The sequence below is a fragment of the Stegostoma tigrinum genome, chromosome 10, assembly GCF_030684315.1.
Source record: "Stegostoma tigrinum isolate sSteTig4 chromosome 10, sSteTig4.hap1, whole genome shotgun sequence".
NCBI classification, from domain to species: Eukaryota; Metazoa; Chordata; class Chondrichthyes; order Orectolobiformes; family Stegostomatidae; genus Stegostoma; species Stegostoma tigrinum.
The window spans coordinates 38,906,474-38,919,755 of record NC_081363.1 but is presented as its reverse complement, the minus strand read 5'-3'; the positions used below and the strand labels follow the sequence as shown (position 1 = coordinate 38,919,755).

Here is a 13,282-nt window from a genome sequence, read left to right as displayed (position 1 = left end):
GAAGGGGCCAAGGACAGATGCACAGAATATTTGGAAGGCAGTAGTCTAGGGACAGTAAAAGATTCCTTGCAGTTGTTCTGACTATAATTAGCAGGTTAGAGTGCAAACAGCTTGGGAATTCACAATGAACCAGGCAGAGAGAGGAGAGGAGTTGGAAAAGGATGTTACAGTCTTAAACAGGGCAAACAGTAAACAGTGCACAAATTAATTAAGGGTTATGCATCACAGTCACTTAGAACAATCATACAATTTTAATCCAGTGCTGCTGCAGGGATAAAGCCTGTGGAGAAGGTTCAAATGGCTTGTGGAAAACATGTGATAACGTAGTCAAAAAAGGAAGCTGAAGATGGAGCGGTATCTTAGAAGGACAAAGGGATTGAAAATAGGCTTACTGAAAGAGAAGATGTGAATACAGCAGCTTTAAAAGGAGAGATAAGTATCAGAGGACAAACTGCCATTTCAACAATAGCTAGCATGAGGGCTGGGAAACTGAGCAGTCAGAATAAGATCAAGGATTAAAATTTAGATCTTAAAGGTTTATTACCTGTTCCATGTTGTAGCCATGCTTCTCTTTAGCTATTGAAATGTATTCATCCACTGAAAATGCAAAACAATAAGTTTAAAAAAATGTTCATACTTAGGTGACAATAAGATAGTCTTTGCCACCTGCATGCTAAGTTAGTCAAGTGAATCACCATCCAACTGTAGAAGCCAGATTTTTATTCCCCAGAAATCAACAGAATGAAATTTTATTAAGGGCAAGCAACCCACTCAAACTGACGTGCTCATAGTCAAGAGGTGAATTTGCCTCCACATCTTTCATCTTAGCCAGACTCATGGTCAAATAGGATCTTCAAGACCATGAAAGTATCTACGTCAATACTGCTGCACTTTAAGAAAAGTTGTATAACACAATTCAATTATGACTTAAAAGCTTGCTCTGAGGGCCAAAAAGATCACATGCTTTTGCAAAAGGAATTTCCTCCTTTTAATGGGATATTAGTCTAGGATACCTCGTCATTGAATAACAGTTAAGGCCGAAATATGCAGCAAATAAAGAGGAGCAAGCAGGAAAGTGGAAGTGAAGCCGAAAAACCATAATTGAATGGTGCAGCAGGTTGAAAAGGCTATATGGTAACTTCCTGTTCTTGTTTGTTTTCAAGTGCCTGCATTAATGAGATAGATTGAAAAAAAGTTTGCAGAACAGAAGCTATTGCCAATTAGCATATCATAATGAAGCAGTTGAGAATGTCAATGATTAATCAGAGCATATTAAGTCTTTCCTTCCAACCAATGAGCGATAGGTTCCAAAAAAAATGTTGGTTTTAACAAGGGGGAGATAATGGCCTAGTGGTATTATCACTGGACTCTTAATCCAGAGACTCAATGTCCTGGGGACCTGGGTTCAAAACCCACCACAGGTGGCAGAATTTGAATTCAATGAAATATCTGGAAATAAAAATCTAATGGTGACCAAAAATCCATTGTCGATTGTCAGGAAAACCCATCTGGTTCACTAATGCCCCTTAGGCGAAGGAAACTGCCATCCTTACCAGGCCTGGCCGACATATGACTCCAGACCCAGAGCAATGTGGTTGACTCTGAACTGCCCTCTAGGCAATTAGGGATGGGCATTAAGTGTTGCCTACGCAGCAATGTCCTCATTCCAATAATGAATAAAGGGGGCGGAAAAAAATCTAAGCAAACCCATTTAACTGATATTGCTCAAGACTAACTCACAGGTTATAGCAAAATAAGAGTTCTACAAAGCAGAGAAACAAAAATTAAATGCTGGAAATACTGAGTAGTTGAGCATCATCTATGGAGAGACTGAAACGGTATCTTAGTCCAAAGAATTATATTTGACTCAAAAATTAATTGTTTTTCATTCCACAGACACTGACAGATCTGCTAGGAATTTTTTTTTAAAAAAACACTACTCCAAAATTCCAGCATCTGCAGTAGTTTGTAAAAAGTCAATGGTGGTCTGAAGCATATGAATCGTATTTGTCTAAATTTCTTCTAACATGAAACAAGATGAACAGGGTGAAACCTAAAATAAAGCACTTTTTTGACGTATAGTGAAAAGTTCTGATTTTCTATCATAATCGGAAACCATCCACCTTTTCTCATGCATAATTATATTCTGAATCAAAGACCTGACACAAAATGTACACTGCAGCATTTACCTAACTTTGGGAGTTTCCAGTTCTGGTATATCTTTTCTGTAGCATCTGCTTCAGAATTTTGCAAAGTAAAAATGACTTGTCTGCAAACATAAGTACAAACAAAGGCGCAAGAACAGACCTTCCAAGCCCTTGAGCCTATTCCACCATTTGATGTGATCGTGAACAACCTGACTGTGGCCTGAACTCCACATTCCCATCTTTCCCCAATTGATACTTGACTAACAAGGGAATCAATCTAACTCAATATTTTTAAACCAATGACTCCACCACTGAGGAAGTGTTCCAAAGTTGGATGATCTTGAGAGGAGGGAAAAAAACCCATCATCTTAAAATAATGGGTTTTCCATTTAAGATTATTTTCCCTAGTTCGGGTCTTTCCCACAATGGGGCACACTCCAGCATCCAACATATTAAATCTTTGCAGAATCTTACATCTCAATAACAAGGCCACTTATACTTCTGGACGTCAATGGAAAACAGGAAGGGTCTCGACCCAAACCACTAACTTGCCTGCTCCTCTGATGCTGCCTGGCCTGCAGTTTTCCTCCAGCTCCGTGCTGTATTGTCCCAGCCTATCAACCTTTCTTAGTTTCTAAATCAGTCATACATATGGCTGAAAATTAGATTATGGATATAAAATTTAGAATAAGCTATGAAGTAATGGTTTTATCAATGAAATCTTGTTCAGGTTCTACATTTTTAATTGGCAACAGCTCAAATAAAAATTTGCTCTGTAACTACGTATGGCTGACAATCTTACAAATCAAGAAACACATCCTTAGTTTGCAAATCAATGGTGATATGTTTGATGTCTGCCTTTTGTGAACATTGACTCGATCTTCAGCACCACAGTATCGACTTATGTGAGCTTTTCAACGAATTCTCTGATTAATTCATTAGCTTTCAACAGGCAACCAATTAACAATATGTCTGAGATAATGGAAACTGCAGATGCTGAAGAATCCGAGATAACAGGTGGAGCTGGATGAACACAGCAGGCCAAGCAGCATCTTAGGAGCACAAAAGCTGACGTTTCGGGCCTAGACCCTTCATCAGAAAAAAAAGGGATGCTTAACCTTAAGTAATTACCCTCCTCCCTTTTTTTCTGAAGAAGGGTCTAGGCCCGAAACGTCAGCTTTTGTGCTCCCAAGATGCTGCTTGGCCTGCTGCATTCATTCAGCTCCACAATATGTCTGCATTTTTTTGTGACTAAACCACTGAAGTAGTGCTGCATTTGTGCTCATCTCAACTATGTCTTTTTGCTACGGCTTTTGCATTAGCAGATCTGGAATACAACTTTGGTCACCTAACCCAAGAAATGATCTCTTAAAAAGGAATCTACAATTTGGTTTTCCCAACATTGTATCATTGGATACGAAGGCTGTACTATGTCAAGAGTTTGAGTAAAATGAGACCTTAGAGTCTGAATTTAGAAAAATGCGAGATGATTCTTCATTGAAATTTACAATATTGTGGAGGGTTTGACTTGGTATATCTAGAGAAACCGTGTCTCTTGGCTTAAAAGTGGTTACCCATTGAGGAGAAATGTCTTCATTCAAAAAGAGATGTCATTTTTGCTTTCAAAATTGGATTTTGATGTTACTCAATTCATTGTTTTTCACTTTATCAATTTTTCCTGGAGAAGTACAACATTTTTTCCCCCATCTGCAAGCAAAAATTTCAGCAATGGTTTCAAGCTTTGTTAAATGATTATTAGTGCCAGGTGTTTTTTGTTAACTTCATAAGTCAAACTTTGCCTTCTTTGAGAGCTTTCTTTAATGTAATTTTAAAGATTTTTACATTATATTTTAGCACATAGCGTATTATGAACACCAAGATGTAACTGAACCAATGAATCCATTTTAACATTTCCTAAAAGTGAAATAATTGATGTTAAATTTAAAGATTTCATTCTTCAATATTTATATGCTTATAGAAAATTATATGCAGAAATAGTGGTTTCTCCAGAGACCAAACAAAATATCAATTGTTAGTTTAATGTCGTGATAAAGGATTTGTACTTTGATTAGCTAAAAAGTTGACTAAATGTCAATTCAACCCTCACATTTACTCAGAATATTCACGAGGAATTTAGTTGTAGCGTCAATACTCCAGGATCTCTGTAAAGCCTTTAGTTTATTTAAGTGTCCATTTCATATGCTTTGAAAGCAACCAAAGAGTCAGTGTACCTTCATAAAGAAAACAATGGGAGCTAGAGCTACATACTAATCAGGACATCAAAATACACTCAGTTGATAATATTTTTGCATACGTGCACACAATTTATAATAATTGTTACTTCCCATGATTTGGTGCAGTGAATTTAACTATAGTATTATTTGAACAAGTTGAATTTCAAAAGCTGTTAAATTCTAAAGCTTGTGAAAGGCTGCACTGTCATTTACAATGACTTGAAACCACAGTTAATCTCGAAAATACAAACCAGTAGAAAATCTTACGTTAGCTGCTGGAGTAAACAAAATGCAACACACTGGTAAGAATGAGAAACACAGAAAACAGAACTAGGAGTAGGGCACTAAAGCATAAAAGTTTTGCTTGTAATTGTATTCGAGTTCCATGCTGAAATACTGCACCACATTGGCCAATGGTGATTTTCTGCCAATTGATGGTAAGAAAATGACAAGTTAAAGGTTCAATACATGCTGTCTTTTGTGTTCGACAGCCAGGCACAAACAGATTACTTTAAAAACCCTTAAGGCAAACTGCAGAAGTAGAAACCAGTTGACAACAGGGAAAGTCAGGAAAAGAGTATCCAAGGAAACATGCTATTACAGATGAAGGAAAAGCTGTTAAAATTTGTTAGGAGGAGGAATAAGCCACATCTTATGCTTTAAAAGGGACTGATTGGGTTTTTAGTTCTATTTCTCAAATCACCTTTTAGATTAGATTAGATTACCTACAGTGTGGAAACAGGCCCAACAAGTCCACACCACCCCTTGGAGCATCCCACCCAGACCCTGTTCCTACTAATACTAGTAGATCCCACAACTTCTACTTCATCACAGCACTCCAAAACCCATCCTTCAGATTTGCTGTACTTCAAGATCACTTTCCATGCTAGTTTCCCACTGCTCGCTAGCTCCTGAGGACCCCCTCTAGTGCTCAAACTCTTAGCAGATATTCACATTACATCCTGGTATACAAAATGTACAGTAATTTCTCTTCCATTACCCAATAATGCTAGAACTCCTCAAATCTTGCTCAACTTCAAGATCTAACTCACAAAGCAAAGCAATTCCAATGAACCAACTTTTTATTTTCAGTTGCATCCACAGTAATTTATATGATTAAACCAACATACTGATTTAATCCCAAAATACTGGGTAATAAAATGTGAGGCTGGATGAACACAGCAGGCCAAGCAGCATCTCAGGAGCACGAAAGCTGACGTTTCGGGCCTAGACCCTTCATCAGAGAGGGGGATGGGGTGAGGGTTCTGGAATAAATAGGGAGAGGGGGGAGGTGGACCGAAGATGGAGAGTGAAGAAGATAGGTGGAGAGAGTGTAGGTGGGGAGGTAGGGAGGGCATAGGTCAGTCCAGGGAAGACGGACAGGTCAAGGAGGTGGGATGAGGTTAGTAGGTAGATGGGGGTGCGGCTTGGGGTGGGTGGAAGGGATGGGTGAGAGGAAGAACAGGTTAGGGAGGCAGAGACAGGTTGGACTGGTTTTGGGATGCAGTGGGCGGAGGGGAAGAGCTGGGCTGGTTTTGTGGTGCAGTGAGGGGAGGGGACGAACTGGGCTGGTTTAGGGATGCAGTTGGGGAAGGGGAGATTTTGAAACTGGTGAAGTCCACATTGATACCATTAGGCTGCAGGGTTCCCAGGCGGAATATGAGTTGCTGTTCCTGCAACCTACGGGTGGCATCATTGTGGCACTGCAGGAGGCCCATGATGGACATGTCATCTAAAGAATGGGAGGGGGAGTGGAAATGGTTTGCGACTGGGAGGTGCAGTCGTTTATTGCGAACCGAGCGGAGGTGTTCTGAAAAGCGGTCTCCAAGCCTCTGCTTGGTTTCCCCAATGTAGAGGATGCCACACTGGGTACAGTGGATGCAGTATACCACATTGGCAGACGTGCAGGTGAACCTCTGCTTAATGTGGAATGTCATCTTGGGGCCTGAGATAGGGGTGAGGGAGGTGGTGTGGGGGCAAGAGTAGCATTTCCTGTGGTTGCAGGGGAAGGTGCCGGGTGTGGTGGGGTCGGAGGGCAGTGTGGAGCGAACAAGGGAGTCACGGAGAGAGTGGTCTCTCCGGAAAGCAGACAGGGGTGGGGATGGAAAAATGTCTTGGGTGGTGGGGTCGGATTGTAGATGGCGGAAGTGTCAGAGGATGATGCGTTGCCCCACCACCCAAGACATTTTTCCATCCCCACCCCTGTCTGCTTTCCGGAGAGACCACTCTCTCCATGACTCCCTTGTTCGCTCCACACTGCCCTCCAACCCCACCACACACGGCACCTTCCCCTGCAACCGCAGGAAATGCTACACTTGCCCCCACACCACCTCCCTCACCCCTATCTCAGGCCCCAAGATGACATTCCACATTAAGCAGAGGTTCACCTGCACATCTGCCAATGTGGTATACTGCATCCACTGTACCCGGTGTGGCTTCCTCTACATTGGGGAAACCAAGCGGAGGCTTGGAGACCGCTTTGCAGAACACGTCCCCTCAGTTCGCAACAAACAACTGCACCTCCCAGTCGCAAACCGTTTCCACTCCCCCTCCCATTCTTTAGATGACATGTCCATCATGGGGCTCCTGCAGTGCCACAATGATGCCACCCGTAGGTTGCAGGAACAGCAACTCATATTCCGCCTGGGAACCCTGCAGCCTAATGGTATCAATGTGGACTTCACCAGTTTCAAAATCTCCCCTTCCCCTACTGCATCCCTAAACCAGCCCAGTTCGTCCCCTCCCCCCACTGCACCACACAACCAGCCCAGCTCTTCCCCTCCACCCACTGCATCCCAAAACCAGTCCAACCTGTCTCTGCCTCCCTAACCTGTTCTTCCTCTCACCCATCCCTTCCTCCCACCCCAAGCCGCACCCCCATCTACCTACTAACCTCATCCCACCTCCTTGACCTGTCCGTCTTCCCTGGACTGACCTATCCCCTCCCTACCTCCCCACCTATACTCTCTCCACCTTCGGTCCACCTCCCCCCTCTCCCTATTTATTCTAGAACCCTCACCCCATCCCCCTCTCTGATGAAGGGTCTAGGCCCGAAATGTCAGCTTTCGTGCTCCTGAGATGCTGCTTGGCCTGCTGTGTTCATCCAGCCTCACATTTTATTATCTTGGATTCTCCAGCATCTGCAGTTCCCATTATCCCCAAAATACTGGGTCTCAGTTTCATAATTTAATAACTAACCACATTCCAAAATATAGACACTTTTTGTTTGATATCACATGTAAACCTCCACCCTTTGAGAAGGATTATGCTTTTCAGATCCCACATTCAGCTAAGCAGGTATTGGGGAAAAGGAATACTTAAATTGTGTTACAGGTGGTTTTTGTAATTTTCACATCAGATTAATTCCAAAAGTCTCTTTAAAATATCTTTCTTTTATAACTCATTTACAGGATAAGGGGGTCACTGGCTAAGCCAGCTTTTACTGCCCATCCCTAATTGCCCAGACAGCAATTATGAGTCAACATTGCTGTGGGTCAGAGTCACATGTAGTCAGGACTAGATAATGTCGTCAGCTTCCTTACCTAAAGGTCATTAATGAATCAGATGGGTTCTTCCCAACAATAACACAAACAATAGATTAATGGTCATCATTTGAATCTTAATTCTGAACTTCTACTGAATTCAAATTCCACCACCTGCCATGGTAGGATTCAAATCATTGCTAACTGACATTAAAACCTCGCCAGGTCACTTGTGATCTTTAAAGAAATCTGCCACTTTTACCTGATCAGGCCTATATGCAACTCTTAACATGTTCAATTCTTAAATGCTGGCTGAGCTGGCCTAGCAAACCAGTTAGCTGTAACAAACCACTAAAAAGTCTTAAAGGAACCCTACCAGACTCTGGAATTGACCAAAGCACCAAGTAAATGCAACAACGTTGACTATGCAACATCCAGGAACTCGTGTCTGAATAGGGAAAGGCGTCCCACAGACTAGTTAAGCAGCAGCCTGTCATAATCACAGAATCACACCTACAGACTTCACTATGTCCCAGACAATAGCACTGCCATCCCTAGGTGTGTCCTGTATCATTGCCAGAGTAAATTCAGAAGTGACAGTACTGTCAGTTGGAAGATGCTCTAGGAGTTCACAACATTTAAGTCTGGGTCCCCATCAAGTTTCATGGCATCAGGTCAAACATGGTGATCAGCAAGAGGCTTCTTGCCCATGCAACATCTGCCCCCTTGGCCATCGAATCAGTACTCTATGTTAAACATTACCTAGTGGAAGCACTGGTCTTACCAAGGGTGCAGAATCTACTGTGTAGGGCAAATCAAGATCTGCCATGAACAATGGCTCAGCAGGATAACTACTGACTAAGCTGGCCAAGTGTTAAAGGAATTAAATTTGCAAGATTGGGTCTGCAGCAGGCAGAGGGTAGCAGGACAGAAAAACACACTTGACCTCACTCTTACACCAATGATGCAACTGTCCATAACATTATTGGTAGGAGTGATTACCACACAGCTTTTCATGCTGTGATGCACCAACATCATGCAAAATACAATAAACTTTATATGGTTGTAGCATCATATTAGATATCCAAAAGTAGCTTAGCTTTTAATAGCAGCAGAATTATACGTCAACCTACCTCAGGGCCTGGCGTAACCCCCAATTTACAATCCCCAAACCCAAGATCAACTCTGGTTCAATGAATAGTGCAGGAGGACACATCAAGTGCAGCCCCGCGCATACTGAGTGAAAAGATGTCAATTTGAAGCTACAAAGACAGGGTTGCTTGCACTCCAAACAGCAACGGACTGAACTAAACAATTCTACAAAGTTCAGCAGTTTTGAACACAGTGTTGAGAATGTTATAAGTTGAAAAACTCACTGGAGAATCCTCCACAAATACCTCAATGTTAACAGTGCTTAACACATCTGTGAAAATAAAGCTGAAACAACCTTCAGCCAAAATTGATAACTGAATGATCCATTTTGACCTCTTCTATCATCATTTGCCAGTCAGTACAATTCAGTCCATGAGGTATCAAAAAACAGTTGAAGACACTGACAACATTCCAGCAATAGTAATGAAGTTTTCTCCACAACTGCCATGCTTCTAGCCAAGCTGTTCCAGTGCAGCTAGAACACTGACACCTACTTGGTGAAGTGAAAAATTGCCCAGGTACGTCCTGCTCACAAAACAGGGCAAATCCAACCTAACCAATTATAGTCCAACCAGTAACATGTCATCAATAGGCTAAACAGCATTTACTTAGCAATAACCTACAGATTAGGTTCAACCAGGTCCCCTCCAGTCCTTGGGCAGCATTTTCTAAGCACACGACCACTACTACCTATAAAGGACAAAAAGTAGCAGATTCATGGAAGCACTACCACCTTAAAGTTCCATCCAAAAGTTTCTCACCATCCTTACCTGGAAATGTTTTGCTCTGTATTTGGGAATCTTTTAAATTTATGTATAATTAGCTTGATTAATTCTGTGTAATAAGCTTCTATTTTATCGTAAGATTAAAGCTTCAGCATTGCATGCTTGTGTTTCAGTTGAAGACCATACTAAATATTTATTAACTCATTGTTTTAATCATATTTAAATTCAGTAAATATCAGGCCAGATTTCAGTCTGGGATCTAATTTGTCTAGTAATAACATCAGATGGATCATAAGTGGCTCAAGGCAATAGCTCCACCACCTTAAGGGCAAGTAGAGATGGACCGTAAATGGGCACAAATAAACAAATGGGATGGACCGTAAACACCCACATCCCATGAAGGAATTTTTAAAAATTGAGTATCTCTAGATGTAGTTTGCCAGACAAAGTATGAAAAGCTGTCGAATTTAAATCGCTTTCAGTGACAGCCAAAAATATCTACAATTTGATTTTTGCACCCAGGTGATTTTCATTCCAACTATAAAACAAAATGCCATCATACTCAAATTATTTTAGTTTTTAGCAATATTTATGAAGTCAAAAGGTAGGGACTGGAAAACAAATTTGACGTCTTCCAACCTTGAAGGAGTCTCCAAGTGCCAAGCACCTCTGAAGGAGAAGAATACACTATTGCAGGGTACGCACCTGACTACTGGTGCTATGTAACTGGTAAGATTCAAGCTCTTAAAACTCTAACTACTAAATCACGTGCATCCAAGCAAAATATTTTAATCCATTTTCATTTGGGCCTTTTGCATTCTAAAAGTGGAGCTGTTACAATACTGCAACTTTAAGAGGTGTATTTGTCCTTTCTTAAAGGAAGGAGGATTAGAACATAGAACAGTACAGCATAGTACAGGCCCTTCGGCCCACAATGTTGTGCTGAACGTTTACCCTAATCCTAAGGTCTATCTAACCTCCACCCCTACCTTATACTATCATCCAATTGTCTATCTAATAGCTGCAAGATGGGGGTAACGAGCAGTGTGTGCCAAAGCATATAAAGTAAACAGCTTGTGAGGTCTTGGCATTTGTTATGAAGTTGGAACAAGAGAAGCAGCCTGAATGGGTGGGGTCAAGCTCGCACAGAATCAGTATTTTTAGTTTTAGCTTGCAACAGCTGCTGAGATCTTGATGTTGGGTTTGGAAGCTGCAGTACATTTTTCCCCTGCTATACACTCGGTCAGTTTTCTTCTGATATTTTTCCCTCCTGGGTTGAAGAAGTACATGTGAACACACTATTTTACCAAATTTGCCTTTGTCAAATGTGCATTTATGGGATGTTACTATCAAGTTTTGAGAAGATTTGTAGCTCAGGTTGAAGTTCTGGATGTGAGTTTGCTCGTTGAGCTGGAAGGTTAGTTTTCAGACGTTTTGTCATCATTCTAGGTAACATCAGTGAGCCTCCGATGAAGCGCTGGTGTAATGTCCCGCTTTCTATTTATCTGTTTAGGGTTCCTTGGGTTGGTGATGTCGTTTCCTGTTTGACATCACCAACGCAGGAAATGACATCCCAACCCAAGGAAACCTAAACAGATAAATAGAAAGCGGGACATAACACCAGCGCTTCATCAGAGGCTCACTGATGATGTTAGCTAGAATGGTAACAAAACGTCTGAAAACTAACCTTCCAGCTCAGCGAGCAAACTCACATCCAGGATGTTACTATATCGAAGCAATTGCTGTTTAGTAGTGAAATAATCTACTATTCTGTTAGGTTTTGCAATAGAGTCAAATTATTCCACTTTTTTCTTTCTTTTGTTGTATCGTAACTATGGTGTATGAATAAAGTCTGTTTCGCTTCAAGGCTGGTAGCTTGACAAAGAGTATCCAGAACACAACGCCTGGCACTTGCCGTTAAAATAAGAAAAAGTTAGGGTCTAGGCTATCTTCACATGTTTTGAGGGGATTTAGCTTCTGTTCATTTTCCACATTTTTGCTTTCCTCGAAGTGCAAGATTTACACTTTCATATATACTACAGGTGTTGTCTCCACATATCAAAAAAAAATTCGCTTGTCATCAAGCTGGAGTCAGATCAAATTTGCTGATTCAAAACTCAGTCATACCTCAGATTTATTAGTGAGAACAGAGCCGATGAAAAAGCTTCTCTTTGCCAACATATCTAGAGTTAGATATTTATTTAGACAAGTAGAGGTAAAGCCATATTACTTACACAATAATTCAGAATGCAGCCAGATTAATTTCTAATAAAGAAGCCAAGGTATTTTGTTATTGCGGGTAGAACTGATCCACTAAACAAGCAATGAAGGCAAATGATTTATCATAAATGGAATAACATTTTCATCTGAATACTAAGTTATGATCTCAGGAGATCTACAGCATAGAAAAAGGCCCTTCAACCTACTGTGTCCATGCCAGTCAAAAACAACTGCCTAATATTCTAATCTCATTTTCCAGCATTTGGTCCATAGCCTTGGCATCATAAGTGCACATGGAATCAGAGTCATACAGCACAGAAACAGACCTTTCAGTCCAGCCAGTCCATGCCAACCATAATCCCAATTAAGCTAGTTCCACCTGCCTGAGCTTGTCCCATATCCCTCCAAACATTTCTTACTCATTCACTTTCCAAATGTCTTTTACATCTTCTAACTGTACTTGCATCCACTACTTCCTCTGGAAGTTCAGTCCACACACAAACCACTCTAAGAAAATTTGTCCATTTTGTTTTAAACCTTTCTCCTTTCACCTTTCACCTTAAAATTATGCCCGCTAGTCTTGAAATCCCCCCACCTGAGGGAAAGGACATATCATTCACCTTATCTGTACCCCTCATGGCTTTATAAACCTTTATAAAGGTCACTCCTCAATCTCCTACACTCCAGTGAAGAAAGTCCCAGCCTATCCAGCCTCTCCTCAAAACTCAAACCCTCCAGTCCCACAAGCATCCTGGTATTTAAATACTAGTCTTCCTGTAACAGAGCAACCAGAACCCCACACAGAATTCAAGAGGCGGCCTCACCAATGTCCTGTATAACCTCAATTTGACGTCAACTCCTATGCTCAAAAGTTTCCAACAAATAATGTATCTTAACCACCCTGTCTACATGTGACACAAACTTCAAAGAATTACGTACCTAAACCCCTAGGTCTCTGTTCTACAACACTACCCAAGGCCCTACTTTTAATTGTAAAAGTCCTGCTTGTTTGTTTTTAAGCAAAGTGCACCCACGGACTCTGACTGGGGCACATTTCCAAACCAACCTTGCATTTATCCAAATTAAACTCCATCTGTCACTCCTCAGCACAAGGGCCCAATTGTTCAAGATCTCTTTATAATCTCAGATAACCTTTCTCACTGGCATTCTAAAAACAGAAAATGTTAAGGGTTTCTGGCTCTACGATCATACAGGCAGCAAGTTCCAGATCACACATTTTAAATGTTCTAGCCCTTACCATAAATCTATGCCCCTCGGTCACTTCCTCTCGATGGAGGGATCAAAGTTTATTCCTATCTACC

General features: G+C 41.3%; 1 protein-coding gene across 4 annotated transcripts in view; it reads right to left on the bottom strand.

Moving 5' to 3' along the window:
* Positions 1 to 13,282, bottom strand: part of rcor1 (REST corepressor 1) — a 202,789-nt gene that overhangs the window by 35,636 nt on the left and 153,871 nt on the right. For all 4 annotated transcript variants that reach the window (XM_048537059.2, XM_048537055.2, XM_048537057.2 and 1 more), the window contains one exon: positions 545 to 597. In XM_048537059.2, the coding sequence (XP_048393016.1) occupies positions 545 to 597 (53 nt within the window). The remainder of the gene's footprint in view (positions 1 to 544; positions 598 to 13,282) is intronic.